Raw genomic sequence first — 27,756 nt, forward strand, 5'->3', positions numbered from 1 at the left:
CACACCCCCAATATCTTTTTGCAAACATCAAAGGGGGATATATAATTTTATATATATATATATATATATATATATATTTCTATATTTACATGTACTTTTGGCAAAATATTCTTTCAAATCAAAAACTCTTTTATCTCTTGCCTTATTATTGTTGTATACTATATGATTTTAAATTGCATAAGTGGGTCGGTAACTTCACATGAAAATGCATGTGAACTAGTTGGACTATTTTTATGCTCAAACCTTCTATTTGCTTTCATACGCCGTGTGCTTTGAACTAAAATCTTTCACGGGTCTTATGAAATATTTGAACTGAAATGGTTTGTGGATAATTTTGGTTTGACTATGTTTTCATGTCATTTAAATCTTTTAATGACCAGTTATATTGTTTGTGTACTCAATTGTCATATTTTTCAAAAATAGTTATATTTTTATACCCTTTTGCTGATGAGAAAAAGGGGAGAAGTGTTATAAAAGCAAAATTAGTCCTTTCTCCCTGACCTTTTGTTATTCAATTTGAAAAGATAGTTGTACTTAAATGAACAACTTGAATCTTTATGAAGTCTTCATGCGTGTAATTTGAATTTTATTGAATATCTTTTTTGTATTAGAGCATATTGTTAGGGGGAGCCTTGTCAGGCGAACCCACATTTTGCTCCTGTGTTTGTCATCATCAAAAAAGGGGAGATTGTTGACTTTTTGGTCACATCCCTGTTTGGATTATGACAAACCACAGTATCTCATCTGTGTGCTTTGAGGATTCGAACAGGTTTACTTTTCTAAGCATGGATGACAGATGAGAAATGGATGCTACGAAGCACTTAAACGAGCCATTCTTTTGGCGAAATCCATGGAATTGCCGAGGAACAGAGCATGACGCCTTCGCTTATTTTAAGTTGTATTTTTATATTTATCATTCGGGTCTATAATTATAATCCTTGGTCTGTAATAATTAATGCATGACATGCATAATAGGACTATAAGCTCAGTAAGGACCACAGGAAAAATCAAGACCATAGATGGACCATAGGGATCAGTCGACCGATGTTGGATTTTTAAGGTATATGCTCAAAGACCTTAGAGTGACCATAGGTTCCAATATATTGCATGAAAAAGCCCCCATAAATCTTAGAAATAATTATCATGAGAACATGGGTGATTTCAAAAGAAAAATAGGACTTAAATGCACAAATCTTGTATGGTAGGTCGATCGAACTTAAACCTACAGAGACTCACGATCGACCAAACATCCCCAAGTCAATAGTTGATCATTTGGTCAACTAAACCAAAATACACTAAGACCCTCGCTCAACTGAACCTCTCTAGAGTCAAAAAGTTGACCAGTTGGTCGACTATCTCTAAAATAAACCGCAATGCCCTGGTCGATCGAACATACACGTGGGAAATCCCAATGCTCTAATCGACTGAACTTGTAGTAGAAAAATGGTCTGGTCAATCGAACGTTCAACTTCGGTGAACCGAACTTGGCTCGGTCGACCAAACCTATAGTTCAAAAATGCCTTTGTTGACCGAACCTGGAAATTGGGTCGACCAAACCTCTTGAGATGCTATATTTTTAACCGCAGTAACACGGGGTTATTTAAGTTAAATTGGGTTAAAATAATTTTAATAATTCCTGCTATATCCCAATGGTTAAAATTTTGAGGGTGTCTATATATAGTTCATTTGCAAAAATTAAAAAAAAAAATTAGGAGTTTAATTAACAAAAATATCCTATGAATTTTTGAGAGCCTTTTCTTTATATACTAAGCCAAATACTCATCCTTTTACTATTCCCTTTCTTTTTATTTCGTTTCCTTTCTCTTATTTATATTTTCTTTTCTCTTGCACATCACCAAGCTTTTGGAAGGGTTGTACCTATTCTCTTGATGATCTATATACATTGTACTGCCTATGAATATAAATGAAAATACATGGTGTTTTTGGTATCTCTATGTCTTTTGTGTCTCAACGATCACGAACACCTCCGCGGCTCCATAGCCAGCTACTTTCTTGAGGTTTTATAGCATTTTTTGGAAATAGAAAGAGAAAAGGGTATATTTTTTTGTTAATTTTGAGATTTATATTTTATGTTTTATGTTTTATGTATTAAAGTCTGCAGATAGATGAATAGTTGTGAATATTGGTATTTGTGGATAATGTTTTGGAGACATGTATATATGTGAGAACAGGTGGATGCATGGTTTATTATGGTGTATAGATATATTTAGAAAACTCAGGTATTATATTTGTAGAGATTATATTTATGTTTTCCGCTGCGTACATGATATGTGGATTATCAGGTAAATAAATGGATTAGTAGCACTCCAGGCCCATGTAGGGGGTCAGGGCGTTACACATATACATAATAAAAGAATACAAAACAAAGGTAAATAAAGGCCTAAAATCATGCATTTTAGGGACTCATCACAACCCCCAACTTATACTTTGCTAGTCCTTGAGCAAAGCAAGAACTAAGAAAACTAAGGAAATCCTATCTACCTCCTCTTTCATGGGAAACACGGTTGCATTTACCGTATGCAACAAGGCTTTAAACCCCTAGGTTGATCCTAGTGGATGATTTGTAGTCTCGTGAGGGTTTCCAAGGCGATACCCACAAACACCAACTCAGTGAACATTAGATAATATTGCATGGAACACAATCATACCATTTTACATATAAGAATATAACCAAGTTACATGTAGGCCATTTTATACACACACTCCGTAGCAATTTACTCATGCAAGTCTCTGTAATACCTAGCCATAAAAAAAAACACACTTATAGAGAATCACCTAGAAATTGCATTTCAGAGCTAATATAATCATGTAAATTCAAGCATAGATAGGCTACATCACAAGGCTTGTGTAAAGTGTATGATTTGCCACACTTAGGATACCCTTAGACACCTACAGAATGTTTGTCTTGACTCAGCCTCACTGGTCTACCCTCAAAAACACTCAAAAAAGATAAGTTCACTCTTATATATGAGGAAGAATGTCATGATCAAACATCCCACATATTTTGAAGATCTGACAATGAGCATGGAGTAAACTAGTCTCATCAGAATGGGATCCAGCTAAACATGAGGTGACGGGTCCTTCACCCTAGCATCTTCTCACATACTCTAAACATCCAATCAAGACCTCCCTAAATTGACCAATTCATAGACCAGGCATGAATACAACTCATGCATCGGACAGCTGAAGAGTCTTGTACACTAGACATAACCTCTAGGCTAGCAAATGCAAGAACTAGGACTAGCGAGTAAAGAAAATCTAGAAAGAAAGGGAAAGTTAAGTTCCATAATCTCAAATTTTGATGTAAACAACTCAAGAAATGAACGAACGGCTCAACAGTGCCCCACAAGGTGTCATAGTCTCCACGGTTGTTCTCTAGTGCTCTCAAGGAACCCTAAGTGCTACAAATCACGTGTAAGTGTATTTTTAGCCTCGTGATGTACCATGTGAATACAAGAGTTTGCATAACCACATTAACACAAATGCATCACTAGTGAACCTACATAAAGTGTTATATTCGTACATAGGCTATGTTATGTGAAACTACGCACAAATAACTCACTACTTTGTTAGTGAGCATAATAAGTTCATATAACTGATAAGCCTATACATGTAACGTCTAGGTAATATAAGAGTATGTAAAGAGTATAATAGATGTTAACATGGCATAAAACACCCCGTGTTCACAAAAATATTTTAAAAAGGTGTCATTTTTGTGCTTTGAAATGTGCCATGTAGTGGTTTCCTACCCCTACCCCCAACTTAAAACTTCAGTGTCCTCACTGAAGTGTGGAAAGAAAGAACCTAGGAGTCATGGGAGAGGAAACACGACATGGTGCAATAAAAATCAACCAGAGTACCTGCATAAGTAAGAAACATAAAATATAGACATCGCATGCAATAATACACTGAAATACAAAAGACATGGAGATACCAAAAAACACCACATATTTTCATGTATATTCATAGGCAGTACAATGTATATAGATCATCAAGAGAATAGGTACAAACCTTCCAAAAGCATGGTGATGTGCAAGAAAAAATAAAATATAAATAAGAGAAAGGAAGCAAAATAAAAAGAAAGAAGACAGTATATACACAGAGAGCGCATCAAAAGAAAATCCCAAGAACTAGCCCTGGCCTAATCTGAGTCAATAGCACCTCCAACTTACCTATGACCTACTCTAAGGACCCTAAACACTATATTCTCTACAATGTACAACCTACGGACTCAAAGTAGAAAGAATAATAATAAATACAATTGGGTTGCCACCCAGAAGCACTAAGTTTACCATCTTTAGCCAGACGCAATGAATGCTCAAGTCGAACTCACCCAGGTTCAATAAGAATGGTATCTTCCACCATTACCTCCTCAAACCACTGTTTGCTTACCCATAGTCTTCCCTTTAAGCTGGAGACCATGGCATCAATAGAAAAGATTTTCTTATATGGGTTCTCCAAGCCAGATATGGAGAGGCTATCAGGCTAACATATATCATCTAGAGGGCCTTGCCATAGAATTGAGGGAGCTACTTCCTTAAAAAATTTATCAATTATGTCAACTTCCACAACTTGGACCTTATCTGGTGGATGTTGGGAAGCAAGCAGGGGCTTCAACTCAAGTAATGGTGGGGCCTCGATGGGAGGACATGTTGGAACGCTAGAGAGAGTAGGAAGATTTTTTAACCCAGCTTTCCAAAGCCTTTTTTCTTGGTTAGGGACCGACTCACCAATAGTAAAGACATGCACACATGTGTCCTCTAAACCTAAAGTAAAATACCGATCAACTAGAGGCCTATCCTCAAGGGGATTTTTCAAAAGAGTCGAAGGGGTATCCTTCCCAACACCCTCGTCAATAATGTCTACATCTTCACATGAGGCATCATATAATGGGTGTTGGGGGCCATGGAACACATTTAGCTGGAGCTGCATGTCGCCGAAGGATATATCCATAACACCGATCCTACACTAGATGCGTGCACTAGCCGTGGCTAAGAATGGGCAACTCAGAAGGACCGGAATCGGTTTCTTGGTTGGGTCAGTCGAATCCATGTCTAAAATAATAAAATAAACGGGATAAAATAACCTATTGACCTTTACTAAGACATCCTCGACAACACCCAAGGGTTTTCTTAGTACGTGTGAAGGATCTAGCACATACTTCCTCCGCACTGATACATGAAACACATCGTGAGCTCTGAATAGTGTTGGGGGTAATGTCACTCGATAAGCAACCGAACCTACCCTTTCTAGGATCTTGAATGACCCAATGTATCGAGGGCTTAGTTTCCCCTTCTTCCTAAACCTCATTACTCCCTTCATTGGAGCAATCTTCAGGAATACCATATCTCCTGCCTCGAACTCTAGCTCTCATCGGTGAAAATCATTTATAGTCCAAGTATCTGCCACTCGCCTATCTGATCCCATTACAATGGAGATCGACACCGATGACCATACAATGCCTCATATGGTTCCATCTCTATACTGGTCTGGTAGCTATTGTTATACGCAAATTCAACAAGTGGTAGATACCATATCCAACTATTCCCAAAATCTAGTACACATGCTCGCAGCATATCCTCTAACATTTGAATAGTCCTCTTAGATTGTCCATCCATCTGCAGGTGAAATGACGTACTAAATGTAAGCTGCAATCCCAATGCATCCTATAGACTCTTCCAAAATCGAGAGGTAAAATGTGGGTCTTAATCTGAAACGATAGAAAGTGGGATACCATGGAGTCATACAATCTCCTGCATATATAACTCTGCCAGCCTATTTAGAGAATAACTGACTTTGATTGGAATGAAATGTGTAGTCTTCATCAGCTGATCAACCACAACCCATATAGTATTCTGCCCATGCACTGCCGTAGGTAACCCCAATATGAAATCCATCGAGATATGCTCCCATTTCCACTTAGGAATGTCAAGTGACTAAAAGGGTCGTGCTGGCCTCTAGTGCTCTGCCTTGACCTGCTGCCATATCAGGGACTACTCTACGAAACGCGCAATCTCTCTTTTCATGTTTGACAACCAAAAAGTTTCCCTAAGATTTCTATGCATCTTCGTACTTTCAGGATGTATGATGTATAGTGAACGATGTGCCTCCTCCAGAATGACCTGCTTAATCTCGGCATCATTCAGTACACAAACCCTGCTGTGGAATCTCAATATACCATCATCAGAGATATTGAAATTCGGCTTTAAACCACTCTATACTCCTTTGATAACTTCTACCAGCTCTTCATCTTCCCTCTGAGTTGTTTGGATCCTCTCTTATAAGGTCGGTTGTACCACCAAACTAGCAAGATTTCCTTCCACAACCTCTAAGCCCAACCTTTCCAAGTCCATACAAATTTGATGTTGAACTCCCACTGCTGAGACTGACGCATCAACTGATTTCCGACTCAAAGCATTAGCTACCACATTTGCTTTTCCTGGGTGATAGCTAATGGTGCAGTCGTAGTCCTTTATCAACTCTAGACATCTACGCTACCTTATATTCAGCTCCTTCTAGGTGAAAATGTACTTAAGACTTTTATGGTCGGTAAAAATCTCGCACCTTTCACTATACAGGTAGTGCCTCCAGATTTTCAATGCAAACACTACCACTGCTAATTCCATATCATGTGTCAAGTAGTTCTTCTCGTACCCTTTGAGTTGATAAGAAGCATAAGCAATCACCTTTCCCTGCTGCATTAGAACACACCTAAGACCTTTCTTAGAGGCGTCACTATAGATAACAAATCCACCATCCCCAGATGGAATGGTCAGAACTAGAGCAGTAACCAGTCACTATTTCAGCTCCAAAAAACTCAGATCGCACTCATCCGTCCTATCATATTTCACGTTCTTCCTCGTGAGTCATGTCAAAGGGCCAGAAAAATAGGAAAACCCTTCTATGAATCGTCGGTAGTATCCTACAAGATCGAGAAAACTTCTGACCTCCTGAACATAAGAAAACTTCTGACCTCCTAAACATTCTTTGGCCTCCCCCAATCCACTATCGCTTCTATTTTACTTAGATCCACTAATACTCCTTCTTTGGACACTACATGCCCTAGAAACACAATCTGTTCCAGCCAGAATTCGCATTTCTTCAGTTTAGCATATAACCTCTTTTCCCTGAGCATTTGCAATACCAATCTCAGATAAACTTCATGTTCTACAGTACTCCTAGATTACACTAGGATGTTATCTATAAATACCATGACAAATCGGTCTAAGTATTCGTGAAAAACCATGTTCATCAGATTCATAAATACCGGCAGGTGCATTCATCAAATCGAAAGGCATAACCATAAATTCATAATGGTCATACCAGGTTTGAAAAGCTATCTTTGGGACGTTCTTCGCTTTCACCTTCAACTGGTGATACCCAGATCGTAAATCGATCTTAGAGAAGATTTGCATGCCTTGAAGCTGGTAAAAAAAATCATCAATCCTAGGTAGTGGGTATTTGTTCTTTATCGTCATCTTGTTAAGCTCTCTATAGTCCATGCACATCCTCATCGATCCATCATTCTTCTTTACAAATAACACTGGTGCTCCCTAGGATGAAACACTTGTCGAATATACCCCTTGTCTAGTAGCTCATGTAACTACTCCTTCAACTCTCTCAATTCTACTAGAGCCATACGATATGGAGCTTTCGATATTGGCACTGTACCTGATACCAACTCTATAACAAACTCCACCTCACGATCTGGAGGTAATCCTAGCAAGTCCTCTGGAAACAAAAGTTTTACCAAATATGATTTATGAATTGTTACATGTATAACATGAAAATAGTCATGTTGCCACACACTGATGTTAGTTTATTTCTCTTACTGAGAGGTGTCTCACCCCCATCATATATAAACATTTCAGGGAACCCATATAGAAGAGCGGATAGAGCTCCGCAGCATTAGAAGTCAACTATTCTACACTGTCAGAAGGGTATGTTTTTATACTAGGGTTTGATGGATTTTTGGGTTATGACCCTAAAGCACATTTTGGTCCTTTTGGGTTGTGTATATGTATATGATATGTTTGGTAAAACTCTGGTATTGTGTTGGTTGGATGACTTGAAATGTATATAATGGATGTTTTCTGCTACTTAGGTATCAGAGGTGTATGATAGGTGTATTCCTTGTACCCACGGGTTAGGGTGAATTATGTTTAAGGATATTATGAATGTTTTATGTGAAAAAAAATTATTATATGGTAAAATAGGTAGGTCATTACATAAATGGTACCTGTGATTACATTACCAGCATTCTCTGTGTTGCCTTGGAGTCAGGGAATACACCCTAGCCTGGGTTGTACCCCCTTGTTGACCACCACACTGCGCCTGCGTATCTCCTATGTGTGGCTGCTATGGGGCTCTGTTGTTCCCTAACATGCGACAATATTTCACCAAATGTCCCTACTTACCACACCACAAACAAGCCCCATATGTCCTCCAACACTACCCAGAGTGCCCTTTACCACACGTAGGGCAACCACGATAGGATGTGGTGCTCTGAGATGTACCACTACTGCTCTTCTTCCAGTTGCCCTACCTTACACCAGAAGAAGAACTAGGAGGTTTTGGCCTCTTCTTCGGAACCTGGACCTTTGTGTCCTCTAGCAGACTCTCCTCTGCTACAGTGGCTTTGTCTACCAGTGTAGCAAAGTTTTGCAACCGCAAGATCACTGTTTGCCTCTGGATCTTCTTATTCATACCCCTCTGAAACTTCTAGGCCTTCATTGCCTCATCTGGTATCATGAATGGAGCAAATTGGGATAGCTCTTAGAATCTGGCAGCATACTACTACACTGTCAACGACTCCTGCATCAGACTCATGAATTCCTCCGTCTTCGCGTTTTTGACCATGGCCAAAAGGTACCATTCAAAGACTAATTCCCTAAAACGGGCCCACGTCATCGCTACTAGTATCAGTCGATACTCCTCCATCTTCTTTATCAACACCCACCACCTCTCTGCCTCCCCTTACAACTTGAACATTGCAAAGGTTACTTTATGCTTCTTTGTGCAATTCAAAACATCCAGGATCTTCTCTATCTCCTAGATCCAATTCTCAGCTCGAATTGCATCTACTTTTCCAATGAAAACAAAAGGCTTCAATTTAGTGAACTGGTCAATGGAGCATCCCATCTTAGCTATGGGATGGTCTTGCCCCCTATTCGTTTGCACCACCTCAACCATAAGCTACTGTGCGAAATCTCGCAGTACACTCGTGGAGTCACTAGCAGCCTCATGGCCGGCTCCCTCGCTACTATTGCCTCCCACGTTGGCAGTATTATCCATGGAATCCATCGATTAGAAGCTTAATAACCTAAGTGTCAGCTAGTACTACAACACTATAGACTCATTTCCCTAAATCCACATTCTTAATATTTATGTACTCCAATAATTTAACATTCTCATTCTAACTCAAGTTTCGCCCTTCCACTCGGAAACAAAATCATTAATGGATTGCCATGATTTTTTGAACCTTTCGATTGATACAGAAAAGCACAGAAGTCTGTCAATGGATTTCTATCTCCAGGTATACAAAGCTAAACTCAAGATCTTATTTCCATCCTAAACTCTGGTATAGTCTAGTTTACCGAACCTAGCAACCTAAGTCCCGAGCATTTCCATAACCAAGCAATGTGAACCATATCACACTTCCAGCTGGCTAAGGCTATAATACCAACTGTAACGCCCCGACTTTTTATACGGCCTCAGAGTGCTACTACTCTTGTATAATACACCTGTCTTTGATAAACATACATATAAAACCCGCCATGAATAGGGACATACGAGTGTTTCCATACTGATCTATAATCTTATGCACAGTGGAAAACATAAACATCCATACGGAAATCTAAAAGACAAACCAGAGTTTCTAACTGTATCCTCAAATACGTACAATCATACTTAAAACATAACAAGTTCTTACGATCCCCAAAAAAAGCATTCTGAACTGAGTCTATTACATAGACAAACACTTACATAAGCTAAACACAATACGACCCTCTAAGTCCCTCTATCAACTAGGACCGACATCCTGCAGGACCTGAAAGAAAGGTTGTATGTTGTGGTGAGACACTTCTCATTAAGGTAGAAGATATTACATCAATGTGTGACCATACATATTCAAACTAGTAGAAAGCAGTTACATACATATATAGCATATCCTCAATACTGCAATATAGGAGATATATATACATAATTCCTACAATAGATGGTTTAGCATCATAACAAGCGAGAGTTCCCAAGGTTAGGGTAGGGTACAAGCTCATACACTATACAATCCCTCCGCCCAGTACTCAAACCTGTGACTTTACCCATTTTAGTTTTTAAATCATGTATATGCATATTTAGAACACCGTCTAGCTTAGAAACAATAATAAAAAATGCCAACACTACCCCTTGGCTTTGAGTTGTGCAATTTACTATAGTCTGATTGGAACCACCTAGTCTATTAATCCATCAGAGGCACACTCAAATCCAGCCAACTATCTCTAAACCCACACCATAAATTAGATGTGTGGTTGCACTGTATCCAGAATATAGCAACGGAATCGCCCTTAAGGTTTTTAAGTCTTCATATATTGTTGAGCTTTTTAAGGCTCTCATATAACGGTGAGTTTTTTAAGGCTCTTTTATAACGGTGAGCTTTTTAAGGCTCTTATATAACAATGAGCATTTTAAGGCTCTAATAGTAACAAGCTATGGTTTCAAATATCATATATACAATTTATGATAACACGAATTAACTTGTTTCACATTCATAAATCACCTATATAGTTCTAGTATTTTCACAAACTCATTCATTCATACTGTGGTATAAACCCGCACACACATTCTCGGTTTAACCCTTTTCACATACAAAGCTTGGTTTATAATCGGCACCTGTTTTCCATATTTACTGATAGAAAAATGGAATACTAGTTCCCATAGTTCGTAAACATATTTAAACAGATTCACATATTCCATTTCATATCATATGTCACACTCGTTTGGTCAAAATCCATTGTATAGTATATAACTCGAAAAATAGCATTTAAACAGAAAAAAAGGGGTCCAAGCATCTCCTACATAAGTTTAATGCAAATAAAGAAGTTTTTAAAAGTTTGGAGATCATATGCCAAAACCCTCATTTTTACCAAAATCGTAAAACCGAAAAACTGACATTTTACCTGGTGAAACTTCGCTAATAAGCAGTCAATACGTGCATATAAACATAAGCTAACTTTTTATAGGTTTAGTTTTCTAAAGACTGATGTAAAAAAATCCCCTTACCTATTTTCGAATTTCGAAGCACAAACTATATGGCTCCTAAAACAGCGAACTGAGTTCTCAAAACCTACAAACCGAAGAACAGTACTTCAACACAATCCTATTTACTATAGATCTACCAAACCAAAAATGAACTTAGACCCTTAGCTTCATTTCGGGATGAAGCCCAGAAGTCCTCAAAACGAAGATCCAATCTGCTATAATCATAAAGGTTTTCCCCCTGATCCACATAGTATCGTCAGATCGTGGATTCGGGTGACGAACAACGAAGGATCGAAGAGAAAGAGGGAGAGAGAGAGTGTGTGTGTGTGTGTGTTCTCCGGTTCTAGAGAGAGAGAGAGAGAGAGAGTTTTGAGTTTCTTCACCCTTAAGAAACCAAAAATGATATTTATAGACCCCTTGACCTGGTCAAACTTGTCGACGAGTGGTGCCTTCATCGACGAGCCATAGAAGGCTCTTCGTCGACGAACCCTTGTCCGATATTTTTCTTGTCGATTGAGATCTCTTCATCATTGAGGCTCTAAATTTCGACGATGAACCACAGAAGGGGCTTTGTTGATGAGAACCTTGGCTTCGTTAACGAAGCCTGCTAAAATTACCTTTTTACCTTTTTTCTTATTTTACGGGTTCGGGTCTCTACATATATATGATATATGAATACATATAAATACACACACACTACACACATAAACGTATATATAATATATGAATACATATAAATACATACACACTTATACACATTTAAATACATATATTCTAAAATATATATATACACACACTAATATATAAAATATAAATACACACACACACATATGTAAATGTACTTTCTATTGTGCATATATATATATATATATATATATATGTAGTGATCCAAAAATAAATAAAAATTTTAATTAATTAATTAATATTAATTAAATAATATAATAAAATATAATATAATATAATTATATATTAATATAATATTTATATATATATATATATAAAGTTAACTTTCCTGAGGAAGCTTACTTTCTCAAGAAAGCAAAGAGAAGCTGAAGCTGCAGAGACTCTCTCTCTTATCATGTCTCTCTTCTCGCCTTCCCTCTCTCTCTCTCTCTCCTCATTTTCTTGGCGAGTTCTCAGTTGATTGAAGAACGAAAAATACCACTGGATTCCATTCTCGACCACCAATATTTTAACCAGAGTGGATTCGTGATTAGGGCATCATAGGCACCACTCTTGGGATAAGGTAAATCCATACTCTCTTCAATTTCTCCTCAATATTTAGCTAAATGGATGATCGGACACCACCACAAGGCCCCAACTTCGATCCTTAGCAAGTTAATCAAAGCAAATTTTAGGTTTGGACTTCATAGGCACCACTCCTGGGGTGAGGTAAGGGGAATAAATTATGTCAAGAATTTTTATAATTTAACCGATTAAATTGTAATATGATATTACATGAATTATATATACGTTTTTTTGAATATTTTAGCATATGGAAATTGGATTTTGGATTATTATTATTATTATTATTATTATTATTATTATTATTATTATTATTATGAGTTAATTAAATTGGTGTTTGTGAGCCTAGGGATTTTATAATAATTGTTATTTTCAAAATTAATTGACTAAATTGAAGTATTTAATTAAATCAAAATTTTTTTGGGAATATTTTGGAATTTAAATAAATTGCAAGGATTTGATGTATGATTTTTCATGAATTATTCAGGTATATGAAAATGATAGTTTATATATATATATATATATATATATATATATATATAAATGTGTATGTTGTAAAGGATTTTCTGAAAGAATTAAATGGATGAAAATAAAGATTTTGGGTATTATGTTATATTTTCTATAGGTAGTTTATTCAAGTATGATTAATACTCAAATCGTGTGGCATGAGATTAATTTGTTTTTATATATAATAAACTGAATGTGATTGCTGTGGTATAATTAATTGATATGTTAATTGTTGTGGTATATTTAATTGATATGTTATGGTGTTGTGTTGTTGTTCATGTAAATTGTGATATAATGTTAGCAGTGATATGAGAAGGTCATTATATCGTACTTGATATAAATCACGATATAACGTTGGCAGTGTTATAAGGAGGTCGTTATATCATCATTTATATAAATGGAGTAAAACGTTGGCAAAGGGATGAGGAGTTCGTTTTACCGATTTACTATGAATAAGGTCTTGTGTGTTGTAACTATGGATGTCTGTTGTGAAGTACGTGCTGAGAACGATGGGGAGGGATGCCCCAAGAACCATGGAAAGCAAAGTACTTGTGCAGTATCCTGTGTGAATGTGAATGAAATATATAGTAAATGTGGTTATGTTGTGGTGTATTTAACTGATATATTATGGTATTGTATTGTTATTCATGTAAATTGCGATATAATGTTGGCAGTGATATGTGGAGGTTGTTATATCGTACTTGATATAAATCGCGATATAATGTTGACAGTGATAGGAGGAGGTCGTTATATGGTCATTTATATAAATGGGGTAAAACATTGGAAGTGGGATGAGGAGTTCATTTTACTGATTTATTATGAATAAGGTCTTGTGTGTTGTAACTGTGGTATTTTGTATGATTGAAGTGAGGTAAACTCTCCACCTGAGGGCTTGTTGAGTAAGGCAAGTGCCCTGATAGGTATAAGTTGTAGCTGCACTTAGTCGAAATGGGCAAAGTTACATAAGGTTTCAGAGCAAAGGGGCGTTACTTGTATGGGCGTGTAAACTCCTCAATCCTCGGGAAACTATTGCTATAAATAATAGTGTATGTGAATTGAATGCATTGTGATTGTGAATATGTTGTGGTGTGATCTGTTATGGTCGATGTACTATGGTAATACGTGTGATATATGTGTATGTGGATTTCTGTGTTAGATGATGATGTATATGCGAGTAATGTCTGCAAGTGTTTGTTTAGTTATTAGTGAATAATTAAACTGTTATATTTTGACTACACTAAAACTCATTGACAACACATTGATGATAATTTATACCATCCTTACTGAGAAGTGTCTCACCCCATCACTATCATATCATTTTTTAGATGTCATGAGAAGTATAATAGTAATCAGAGTGCGTAGTGGAAGCGTGGGTGGAATAGAAGGTCCTTGGTTAGAATTGTTAGTATTTTATTTATGTTTTGATGACCTCAAAACTGTATTGTGTATTGGGATTTTTATTGTAATAAATGTTAATTTTTAGTACTATAGTAATTGTTATGGAGATCTTTTGCTATTTTATTATATGATATTAGAGATTTATTTTAAATAACACTCGGGACCCCAGTTTCAGGTTCTGGGCATCACAAGGTGGTATGAGAGCTTAGGAAATAGATTTCGTAGAAGAGGATTATTACTAGAGTATAGGTATGAATGGTGATCAGGATAGGAATAGGTAGATTAGGATACTCGTAGGAATTTTGAGTTTTGTTTTGTAGCATGAAGGCAGAAATCCCTTGATGGTCTTCTGTGATTTTCTGAAGTAGTCATGGGTTTAGAAAACCACGATAAATCCATCGATGATGATGTTTTGAGCAGAGAGATGAGAACTTGAAATTAGAACTCGAAGATTTGGTTAGTTGATAGTGGGAAAAGTCTTTGAAGGAGAATTTTGGTAATTTAGGTGTTGTGATTTGACAGTTTGTGGTCAAGATGGGTGCTTGATGTTTTTAATTGAGGATTTAAATGTTAAGTAACGTATTTATGCATATTTGTGGAGTATATTGAAATTTGTGGTATGATGATGGTCAAGTAATTTTAGGGTTACGTAAAATGACTGATTAGCAAATTTTGATGACGATATTTTTATAAGGAGGAGAGAATGTAGTGATCCAAAAAATAATAATAATAATAATTAATTAATTAATTAATAATTATTAATAATATAATATAATATAATTATATATTAATGTAATATAATATAATATTTTATATATATATATATATAAAGTTAACTTTCCTGAGGAACTTCCTTAGGAAAGCAAAAAGAAGCTGTAGAGACTCTCTCTCTCTCTCTCTCTCTCTCTCTCTCTCTCTCTCTCATCACGTCTTTCTTGTCTCTCTCTCTTCTTGCCTTCCCTCTCTTTCTCTCTCCTCATTTTCTTGGCGAGTTCTTGGTCGATTGAAGAACGAGAAATACCACTAGATTTCATTCTCGGTCGCCAATATTTTAACCGGAGTGGATTCATGATTAGGGCATCATAGGCACCACTCCTGGGATACGGTAAATCTCTCTCTTCAATTTTCTCCTAATATTCAGTCAAATTAACGATTGAACACCACCACAGGGTCTCGACTTCAATCCTTAGCAAGTTAATCAGAGCAGATTTTAGTTTTAGACTTTCTAGGCACCACTCCTGGGGTGAGGTAAGGGAAATAAATTATGTCAATAATTTTTATAATTTAACCGATTAAATTGTAATATGAGATTACAAGAATTATATATACATTTTTCTAAATATTTTGGCATATGGAAATTGGAAATTGGATTATTATTATTATTATTATTATTATTATTATTATTATGAGTTAATTAAATTAGTGTTGACCTTATAGGTCACGCTCGGTTTTGATAATGACAAATACTCCTGTATTTAATAAATATCTAGTTTATGTGCGGGTCTATATTAGCAGATACATTGATGGCACGTGAAAATTCAAAGCTTGAAGGCAAATTTATGCTCTAAATTATAATATATATTTAGTGGTCAAATTGGTCTGTAATAGTAATTAGGTTATTTGGTTTGTAATAAACACACACAATACATGCATGGTTTATTTTGTAAACTCAAACCAAAAAGTGACCGTAGAATGACCTCAGGGTTTTCGATGTATTCATAATTGGACATAAATGACCCTAAGACACACACGTTTGCATCTATATTTGTTAGGCACTTCATTAGGATTTGTGTGTATTAAAACGGGACCGAAATGCACACTTTGTGCACTTTCGGTTGACTGAACCAGACAGTTCATTCTGCCTGGTCGACCGAACAAGGCCTAGGCCAACAGTTGATCAAGGCTTTGGTCGACCGAACCATGTAGTTCAAAAAGCCCTGGTCGACCAAAACCCTCTCTAGTCAACATTTTGATCATCTAGTCGACCGAGCCACTTTTGTACTCCAACTACCTAGTCAACCGAAGGTCCTTGGGAAAATTTCCAGTGGTCTAGTCGACCGAACCAGCCAGTTCAAAATGGCCCAGTCGACCAAACCTTGGAGATTTGAAAAATCGCCTTCTCCTGGTCAACAAGCCCTTAGTTCAAAATCCCCTTGGTCGACTGAACCATATGAGACCTGGTTGACCGGACCTCTCGGGTTGCCCTGATTTTTACCGTGGTTAAATATTTTTTAAATAGGGTTAAAATGATTTAAATGTCATTAAACTTTTCCAATAATTTCCTAATAGGTCCCTAACGATCAAAAATCATGGGATGTCTATATATACCCCTTCATTTGGGAAAATTAGATTGATTTTAGCAAAAAAAAAAAAAATCATATTTCTCTCTCAAGCTAAATACTTCCTACTGCTTATACTATTTCCAAATTCACACAAACTTACCTTCTTTACTTCTTTGAATCATTTGTAAGTGTATTGAGTGTGTTCATTTAGAGGTTTGCTCTCTCATTTCATGAGTGCTTGAATCGATTTTCACGAGAGCATAACCTAAGCATACTTAGGAGGCTTTTCTAATAAGCCTACCCTAAGAAGGCTTGTGGTGAACTTCCGAGTGTTGCATTCTCATTGCAATACTTTTGGAAGTTTGTATTTGTTTTTGGTTTGTAAAAACACTTTCAAACTTACTCAAATATATTGTGGAATCTTTATTGAACTATTTGTGAAAAGATATTTGTGTTTGTTACATTAATCTTTGTGGAAATATTTATTCAAGTATATATATCATTTGCTGAATACAAAGACTATCTATTTTGCAATCCAAGCATATACATATTTATGTGATTGAGATATTCTACTAATTGATATTCTTGAAGCTTGCTGGTATTCTGTGTGAACACATTTGATTGAAACATTTTGAAATACACAGATTGTTATTGATACTCTCACGTACTCACTACACTAATAGAAAATATCTTTGAAAGTTGAACTATCTAGACCACACTGAGCTTACATTTTAAATCATCTGTGTTGTATGTGATTGAATGCATTGGGGTTCAAATCTGCTTTACATGAAAGCACCCTTATACTATACCTTTTGTTTGTGTATTTAAGAGATTCCAGGCGTGGCCTGAGGGGGTGGTAATCCAGCCCGGTAAGGATTGGTGTAAAGGTTGAGGTCAGTCCTATGTTAATTTGATCTTGTTTGTATAGGTGTCGCTCCACCCGTTTAAGTGAGCAAGTTATTGTGATAATCCTTCTGCTGGTTAGCCAAGGCGGGGACGTAGGCAGTTGGCCGAACCTCGATAACATATCTGTGTGTCACCCTTCTCTTTACTGTTTTCTGGTGCTCGTGTAATTGATTAAACTGCTTTATTTAATTTCTGATATTACTCCCACTAGATTGACCATAGGATTGTGAACATACTGCTGTTAGGAGGAATACCTAGGGGATAGATTTTAAAAATACCAATTCACCCCCCCTCTTGGGACCACGGTAAAGCTAACAATTAGTATTTGTGAGTTAAGAGATTTTATAATAATAATTATTTTCAAAATTAACTGACTAAATTGTAGTACTTGATTAAATCAGATTTTTTTTGAAAATATTTTGGAGTTTAAATAAATTGCAGGGATTTGATGTATGATTTTTCTTGAATAATTCAGGTATATGAAAATGATAGTTTTGGGTTATATATATATATATATATATATATATATATATATATATATATATATATATATAAATGTGTATGTTGGAAAGGATTTTCTGAATGAATTAAATGGATGAAAATCAAGATTTTGGTAACAATATTTTCTACAGGTAGTTTATTCAGGTATGATTAATACTCAAATTGTGTGGCATGAGATTAATTTGTTTTTATATATAATAAACTGAATGTGTTTGCTGTGGTGTATTTAATTGATATGTTAATTGTTGTGGTGTATTTAATTGATATGTTATGGTGTTGTGTTGTTGTTAATGTAAATTACGATATAACGTTGGCAGTGATATGAGGAAGTCATTATATCATACTTGATATAAATCGCGATATAACGTTAACAGTGTTATGAGGAGGTCGTTATATCGTCATTTATATAAATGGGGTAAAACATTGGCAGTGAGATGAGGAGTTTATTTTACCGATTTACTATGAACAAGGTCTTGTGTGTTGTGACTATGGTTGTCTGTGTGAAGTACGTGCTGGAAACGATGGGGAGGGATGCCCTGAGAACCATGGAAAGCAAAGTACTTGTGCAGTATCCTGTGTGGATGTGAATGAAATATATTGTAAATATGGTTATGTTGTGGTGTATTTAGCTGATATATTGTGGTGTTGTATTGTTGTTCATGTAAATTGCGGTATAACGTTGGCAATGATATGAGGAGGTCGTTATATCGTACTTGATATAAATTGCGATATAAGGTTGACAGTGATATGAGGAGGTTGTTATATGGTCATTTATATGGGGTAAAACGTTGGCAGTGGGATGAGGAATTCATTTTATCGATTTACTACGAACAAGGTCTTGTGTGTTGTAATTGTGGCATTTTGTATGATTGAAGTGAGGTAAACTCTCCGCCCAATGGCTTGCTAAGTAAGACAAGTGCCCTGATGGGTATTAGTTGAAGCATCGCTCAGTCGAAATGGGAAAAGTTACGTAAGGTATTAGAGCAAAGGGGCATTACACATGTAAACTCCCTAATCCTTAAGAAACTTTCACTATAAATAATAGTGTATGTGAATTGAATGCATCATGATCGTGGATATGTTGTGGTGTGATCTGTGATGGTGGATGTACTATGGTAATACGTGTGATATATGTCTATGCGTATTTCTTGTGTTATGGATGATGATGTATGTGCGAGTAATGTTTGCAAGTGTTTGTTCAGTTATTGGTGAATAATTAAACTGTTATATTTTGACTGCACTAAAAGTCATTAGCCACACACTGATGATAGTTTATTCCATTCTTACTGAAAAGTGTTTCACCCCATCACTATCATATCATTTTTCAGATGTCATGAGAAGTATAACAGTAATCATAGTGCACAGTGAAAGTGTGGGTGGAATAGAAGGTCCTTAGTTAGAATTGTTAGTATTTTATTTATGTTTTGATGACCTCAGAATTGTATTTTGTATTGAGATTTTTATTGTAATAAAGGTTAATTTTTAGTGCTATGGTAATTGTTATGGAGATCTTCCGCTGTTTTATTATATAGTATCAGAAATTTATTTTAAATAACACTCTGTACTCAAGTTTCAGGTTCAAGGTATATATATATAATGCATACTTATATATATATATATATATATATATGCACAATAGAAAATACATTTAAACACACACACACACACACACACACACACACACACATATATATATATATGCATACATAATAATATACCCATACTAATGCACATACATATAAATAATCACATGTACATATGCATAATAATAATATATACATATATACCTACACATACATCAATGTATATATATATATATATATATATATATATATATATATATATTAGAGCACATTTATGCACGCATGCACTCACTCACACATGCCATGCATTCACATGTCTATCCATGCATATATGCATGCATCATGCGCATGCATCACCATGCATTCATGCCCACATGCATCTATGCACATTTATCCACTCTACATCCGTTCATGCATGCATACATGGATCATGTGCATCATCCAACATCCATGTGTGCATATCACACATGCATTCATGCACACATGCATCCATGCACATTTATCCAATCTACATCCATTCACACATGCATACATACATCATATGCATCATCCAATATCCATTTATATGCATATAGGCATATTTATGCATCCCATCCATGCATGAATACATGCACCCATTCACATATCTAACTATGCATGCATTCATGTATCCATACATCTAAGCACTTGCAACACATGCATGCACCATCACACACAATCATGCATGCATGAATTTTCATATAATCACACATATTGCCCTACATACACACACATATGCGTGCGCTTTCACACACCAAAAAAATCCCCAAAATAAAAGAAAAATAGAGAAAAATGGAAAGAGGAAAAGAGGTAGAGAGTATGAGAGAGAGAGAGAGAGAGAGAGAGAGAGAGAGAGAGAGAGGTAACTTACCATAGGAGAGAAGGGGGGCTTTGAGTCAGAAAAGAAAAGGAGAGCAAAAAGGGTAATAATTGGTAAAAAGATCAATGCAGAAAAGTTAAAAAGGACAAGGGTTTCACTCAATTTTTATATTAGAGGTCAAAATTATTGTTGAACCCACCTTACCATTCGACGCTGTCTTGGATTACTTAGTTCAATGAAAAATGACAAAAATAAAGCAAAAAATTTAGAAACAATAAGTAAAAGTTAGAGTGAGGTAAGAAGGATTTGTTAATATTCATTTTGATTATTCGGTTGAAATGACTATTGACAAATGGTTGACGTGCTTATACAGTGTGCATGCGTGTATATACTAAATTAAATAATTTTTGAGAGAAGCAACCCTTTAAAAGGCTTTCATAGATTTATGAAAATTCTATTACTTTGAAGCCAAATGAAAAAAAAAAAAAAAAAACAAACAGTACAAAGAATACAGATAACATACACAATTGATTTTTGGTCATGTTCCATTTGCACTGATCGGGTTGGACGGATTGGTCGGGTTGTTATTTGTTAACCAAGTCCCTCAAGTTGTGCTCCCGTTGCCTCCCGCTTTCGTACGCTTTTCCCCAGTCTACTCTAACTAGAGGGCGGGATAGAGACCGTATCGTGGCCGCTGAACATGGGTTTGTAGTTTACAGGTGGTTGATTGCCTTTGCAGTTTAAAAAATTTTCGGTTTGAATTCCATAATCAAAATTATTTTCTGGGGTTCATTTGCTTGGAAAAAAATTGGGTTTTCATTTGATTTTGTTGCTCACATGTAGTTTGCGTTTACCCGTTTGCGTTGAAATGATGATCGGCGATTTAGGTCATTCATGCTCACGTAATTAATTAGATGCAGATAGTAGCGCATTTTGGCTGCGTTTTAATCATATTCTACTGGCAATCATTAAATGGAACTGGTAAGTAGGGTTTGATTATTCTTTTCTGTCGAGTCCATGATTCTTGTTCAGATTGGGTCTCAGAGAGTAATAAACAGAGTTGGATTAAGCTTTGAAGGAAAGTTTTTTAGGGGTTTAGAAACTTTAGATTTTCTTATGTGACAAATAAATTAATGGAAGGAAAATCATCATCGGGTGCCGCTGATATGATGCCAAGCGCTTCTTATGGTTTTCTAGACTTGCAGGGATCTATGCAACTTCATCACCCGCGAAACCCACTAGCGCAACAGACTTCTTCTATGATGCATTCCCAAATCCAAGACTCTTTCAATCTCAGGGCAGGGAACATACAAGAACCTGATCAACCTATTACATCTCTTGAATACTGTAAGGGCGAGAGGGGGAAGAACTCATTGAGTGATGATGAGGAGATGAATTGTGCAGAAGAAGGCATTGATGGGCGTAGTGAAGTGGGAAAGGGGAAAAAGGGTTCCCCGTGGCAGCGAGTGAAGTGGACTGATAAAATGGTGATGCTTTTGATTACTGCTGTTTCTTATATTGGAGAGGATACTGCTTCCGATGTCACTGGTGGGGGAAGGCGGAAGGCTTGTCTATTGCAAAAGAAGGGGAAATGGAAAACTGTTTCAAAGGTGATGGCCGAGAGGGACTATTATGTATCACCTCAACAATGCGAGGACAAGTTTAATGATTTGAACAAAAGGTATAAGAGACTTAATGATATTCTTGGGAGAGGCACTTCCTGCAAGGTTGTTGAGAACCCTGCACTTTTAGACTTGATGGACCTATCTGAGAAATGTAAGGAGGATGTGAGAAAGATACTTAGCTCAAAACATCTGTTTTATGAGCAAATGTGCTCATACCACAATGGAAATTGTTTGCATCTTCCTCATGATCCTGACCTCCAACGATCCTTGCAGTTGGCTCTTAGAAGTAAAGATGATTGTGAACCGCATGAGTTGAGGCGGCACAAAGTTGATGACTTTGATAATGAGGATCAAGATGCTGAAACTGATGATCATGATGATGAAATGGAGGAGGATCGTGCTTTGTATAAGGATAATGCTGGCACGTTCAGTTTTCCAGGAGCTTATGCAAAAAAGATTAAACAAGGGGAGGATTATGAAGAGGGTTTTGGAAATGCTGTTAATTTTTTGGACTGTACTAAAAGATCTGATTTATATCCCCAGAATGATTGCACCAATGTGGATCAAGGTTTCCCTGAGAGTAACAAGGCAGATTGGTCACAGGAGCAATGGATGTTATGTCGCCCACTGCAGTTGGAAGAGAAGAAGTTACAGATACAGGCACAGATGCTTGAGTTGGAGAAACAGCGGTTCTTGTGGCTTAGGTTTAGCAGGAAACATGACAGGGAACTGGATAAGATGAGGTTGGAAAATGAGTGCCTAAAGCTTGAAAATGAGCGCATTGAATTAGAACTTAAGCAGATGGAAATGAATGCCACTTATGGCTGAATGGTGAAAAGAAAATTCTTATGATAACTGTTTGCTGTTTTTGTTTAGTCCAAGCCTGTGTATATATGTGGTTTAGACATCTCTCTGTTTGTATCTTTGTCATGTGCATTGAGTGGGCTTAGTTGTAAATTTTCACTTTGCCTAATGATAATTTATGACATTGCCTCATGTTTTAATTTGTTGCAGCAAGAGTTTTATGACTTTCCTTATGTATCTGGGCCCTTTATTATGAAGTTTGAACACACAAATGTCAAAATTTTATGCTTCCCTACCATATTACTGTCCTCAGTTGTAGTTTTCTTTTTATGCTTGACATAATTTTGTGCATACTGCTTAACTAAAGCTCATTCTATATGGTATCTTCAAGACAGCATGATGAAAATGCTTCAGCAGGTAGCGTCTGTCATATGTATGTTTTTCTTGTCCTTCCATTTTAAACCATGATCTAACATGTCTGTTAATGGATTTTTCAAAAATGAGTTGGAAAATTAACTTTTTCTTAATGCTGATTGAGCTTCTTGTCACTTGTTACTTGAAACAAAAACAGGCTCCAGTAGCAGTGTTTGGTTTGGTAGCCATGGCTGATAGCATGGCAGTGAAGATGATAACTCCCAGAACCATAAGCTTTAACTTAGCTGCAAATTGAATAGGCTTCTTCATTCATTGTGAAATATAAAATCTTGAGGGTTAAAGGATGAATCAAACTTGAGGGATTGGTTTCAAGGGCCATTTGACGTGAAATCATGGGACATCACTAAGCTGGTCAACTTCCATGTGAAGGTCAACAGGACACAACAATCCTTAATGCTTACGAACCAAAGTAGAAAGATGGTTCCATGTGGTATTCAACCTCCCTTTCTTAGAGGGGATGATATGATTAGATTTGGTGTGAAAGATGAGGACATGATTAGGTAGGCTGACAGGCATTCCAATGTAAGAAAGACATCACAATGGAAACGCTTTGGTAGGCAGGCATCTAACATGTGTCAGTTTTCTTGTTATTAATTTTAAACTACCATTTCATGATTTCGATGAGAATGTTATTTAATTTTCTCAAATGGAGAAAATTGGGTAATCTTGGACCACCAACTCAACATGCCAAGTGGCGGTCTTGTTCCACCCAAATGCTGACATATTTGCCTTGGGGCGACATATTAACTAATGTCTTCTCCACTTTCTTTTCACAGCTGGTCAAAGACATGGGGTCCAAGGTACACATGTCAGAATTTGAGTGGAACAAGACCTCCAGTTGGCATGTTGAATTGGTACTCCAGGACTACCCAATTCTCCTCTTAAATGTGAGGTCATACATCTCACTCACTGTCATCTGACTTGATTGTTGATTGGGAGTGATTTTTGAATGTTTATACTTTGATTGTTGGATGATTGAAGTGAAGAACTGGTTTATAAACTTGTAAAAAACTGGAAAGATTGATTATATCCATTATCCCAAAGGACACTGATGATGAGGATCATTTGTCAAAAATTCCTCGATCTTATCCCCTGATCCAGCAAGTTCTTCATTTTGTTTTGGTGATGTGAAGGTATATTTTGCTTGATTGTTTGTTATTGTCACTTGAATGGTTCCGTAGTTGTTGAAATATGGACTTTATTAACTTTTAGGCTGGTTTTCTTTTGATATTTATGTTTTAGATTTTTGCTGTTTGCTGCAGTTTCATTTCTTCTTCATCTCATCTTACTGAATTTAATTTTTTCTAAAATGATACGTGGATCTGAATTACAGGATGATTCTCAATGGAGTATGATATGTGGTCTGACTTACAGGATGATTCTCAATGGAGTCTTTGTTTTGCTTTCCTTTGATTGGCATGTTTACTATTTATTTTGGTAGTTGAAGTTTTATTTATTTATTCTTGTCGATAGTTTTAATAATTATCATATGACTAGTTATTTTGATAGTCATAAAATTCTTCTCCACCACTGCAGCACTGTCTTCCAAGTTTATGGTGCTGGGCCTCAGATGTTCACTTAATCATTTATAATGCTTATTATTGTAAATTTTTTTTTTTTTTTAGATTTTCCTGTTTTTGGTTTTCAAATTAAAAGTGTTTTCTGTGCTTTTCCATATTTTTTTTGTTGTTTGCATTGTGCTCCCTTAAATTTTTCATTTCCATATGAACTAAAAAAATGAATCACTGAAACATTATTTAATAAAGTGATAATCGTAGCACATGGGGCTTCATCTGCTTATTTGTGAGAAGCTTGTATTTCTATCATTGCAGATCTCACCACCCATCTCTTTATTGATCAACACTTTCCATGGTTCATTGAGGTTTGGACAATGCTTTTCTCTACCATTCAAATCGTGATCTCTTCATTATTTTTAATCTTTAAGGCGGTGGTTTTATACATCAAAAAGAAAAAAAGAATTGTAGTTTTTAAGACTATTGTTCTCCATCTTTTAGATTTCTTGGTGCAACTTTTTTGTCTCTCTGACATGAAGGAGGGAATATCCCTCTCTCATAACTCTGCCTCTATCATGAAGGGAACAGATCATGAAGGAGACAGATTTTCAGAAATTTATTCAGATTGAAGATGTGGTTTTTGGTCTGTGATTCAGGAAAGTAGTTGTTCGGGGCTACTTATGGGTGTGGGAAAGGAATCAGCATTGGCATTGATGCATTTCTGTGTGTAACTTCTGTTTTCACGTTGTTGGAGCATTTATATCAGGTTATTTTGAAGTATCCAGTATTGGATGTTGATTTGAGTTGTTTGACATACTCGTGTAAGAAGATTTCTTGGTGGGTTTAAAAGTAAAGGTAAATGTTTTTCTATTTGTTATGGGGAGGTTTTAACAGTAAGGGTTGGGGATTATTTTGCGATCCTTTAGATTGATCATGGATGGTATGGAAGTACAGCAACTGGATACGCGGGTGACATCAAATGAGGGTTGGCGGTGGCTAGGGATTAGGATGATTTAGAGTTTCCTGTAATTCCTCAAAGAAGAAGGCATGTGGACCATAGAAATTGGGGCAGCTACAATGTCTCAAATGCTGGGGGAGATGGGGCCTGTCAGCTTGTGTCCAAGCTGGGTTGGCTGGCAGTTACCAACATCACAGTACACTTTGTTCAGGTTTTGGGTTAACTTTGTTTATGAAGGACGCTCAGCTCATTGCTTCAGTCAGTTCACTACCTCCAAGTCAGGCCTAATGCTCGAGTAAAGCATTGCCCTTGGATGACAAGCTGAATGAGGGCCCAGTAAAGAGGTGGGGATCCAATGAATGTCTCTTCCACCTAGAGCTGATTTGCAGGTGGAGAGGATGGGTGCATTGCTGCAGGTGACAAGGCTCCTGCAGGTCTTGATGGGCTGGTTGGTGGAGGACATCAGTAATTCATGTCCCCCTGGCAAGTCTGTTTTCTGGAGGACATCAGTAATTCATAAAGGAGAATTTTGAAGTATTATAACAATAACAACAACAACAACAACAACAACAACAACAAAATTAAGCCTTAGTCCTACTAAGTGGGATTAGTTATATGAATCTTTTTTGGCCAATTTATGCGATCATGGACAATCTTAAGGTATTATAATTAAGTAAAATAATTATAATAATTTATATTTTATTATAATTTATAATTTGTATTTGTATTATTTTAATCATATTTTTTCATTGCTATTTGATTCAAGGGCAACAATGGCATTTTTAATCAAAATTTTAATTTTTTTTAGCTTTAGAAATATTTATTGGTATTCAATTTTGAGTTTTCATTTATGGTTTTTGTTGTCATAATTTTTGGTAAGTTAATTGGATGTTTTTTTTTTTTTTTTTTTTTGAGGAAGATGCTGAAACCTTTGAACATATCCTCCTTCCCGACCCTTTGACCTGAAACCTCTGGAATCTGGCCATTGCTCTGGTTTGCCTGTGTTGGGTTACTCGTGACAATGGATGACGAGATTTGGGCTTAGGGAGGCAAGAAAGTAAAAAAGGTTTGATGACTGTTGGCAGTTTCAAACTTCTTATTGTTGTGATGTTTAAGTCATTCCTTTTCTACCAAGTATTGTAGTATTGACCATATTTTCTCTGAGCTTTGCACGTCCTTAATGCATATACGATTGAAATCTTTTTTGTCTTTTTTTTTTTTTTTCTGTTTGCTGAACGCAGTGGCACTGGTAAAATATTCTACAAGTTGCTGAAGCTGATTGGAAATCCTCTTGACTTTGAACTTCCTAATTGGTTTAATAAATGGAAGCCTGCTTCCTACACCTTCATATGGCGCGGTCTGTACTCGTGAAATTCTATTTTTGTTGACTTTTCATGGTTGAAAATTATCATTACAAATCTTATTTTAATGATAATAAATTAAGGAAACTTGACATATTTTGGTTAAGTGAAGATATTTTAGGAATCAAGCATATAAGTTCAAGATTAAGTGCTCACAAGTTTTGTTGAAAGATTATACTGCAAAGACAAGTGATCAAATGAAAGTTTAAAGTATACTTAAAAGCATGGACTTAAAGATAGAAAAATCTGATGAAGTTTAAAGCATATTGAAGCTTGAAGACAAAATAGACTCAAGAGAGATAAGCATGAAGGCTTAGTGCTTAGAATGTTTGAGTATTAAAGAGTTTTATGTAAGTACTTCATGTATTGTTGATATGGATGCATTGAAGCTTTTAGGTTTCAATATTGACTTGGAGACCAAAATTTTGAAAACCTTGGAAAATATTTTCAAAAGTATTAAAGCAAGATGACAAGTATCAAAGTTAACAAAGGTTTTTGGAAATAAAAATGAAAAAACATTTG

General features: G+C 36.2%; 1 protein-coding gene across 2 annotated transcripts; it reads left to right on the top strand.

Moving 5' to 3' along the window:
* Nucleotides 1-20,995: 20,995 nt before the first annotated feature.
* Nucleotides 20,996-27,327, top strand: LOC131164684 (uncharacterized). 2 transcript variants are annotated; one of them, XR_009139324.1, is made up of 3 exons: nt 20,996-21,256; nt 26,793-26,939; nt 27,115-27,327. XR_009139324.1 is itself a non-coding variant. In XM_058122069.1 (2 exons), exon 2 carries the CDS (start codon nt 21,671-21,673, stop codon nt 22,988-22,990), a length of 1,320 nt encoding a protein of 439 aa, XP_057978052.1. In that variant the 5' UTR covers nt 21,071-21,256; nt 21,381-21,670; the 3' UTR covers nt 22,991-23,158. The 2 variants fall into 2 exon arrangements, 1 of the variants encoding a protein (XP_057978052.1); XM_058122069.1 differs by lacking the exons at nt 26,793-26,939; nt 27,115-27,327 and adding an exon at nt 21,381-23,158 and having other exon boundaries at nt 21,071-21,256.
* Nucleotides 27,328-27,756: the final 429 nt, after the last annotated feature.

Source organism: Malania oleifera, chromosome 9 (genome assembly GCF_029873635.1).
Source record: "Malania oleifera isolate guangnan ecotype guangnan chromosome 9, ASM2987363v1, whole genome shotgun sequence".
Classification (NCBI taxonomy): domain Eukaryota; kingdom Viridiplantae; phylum Streptophyta; class Magnoliopsida; order Santalales; family Ximeniaceae; genus Malania; species Malania oleifera.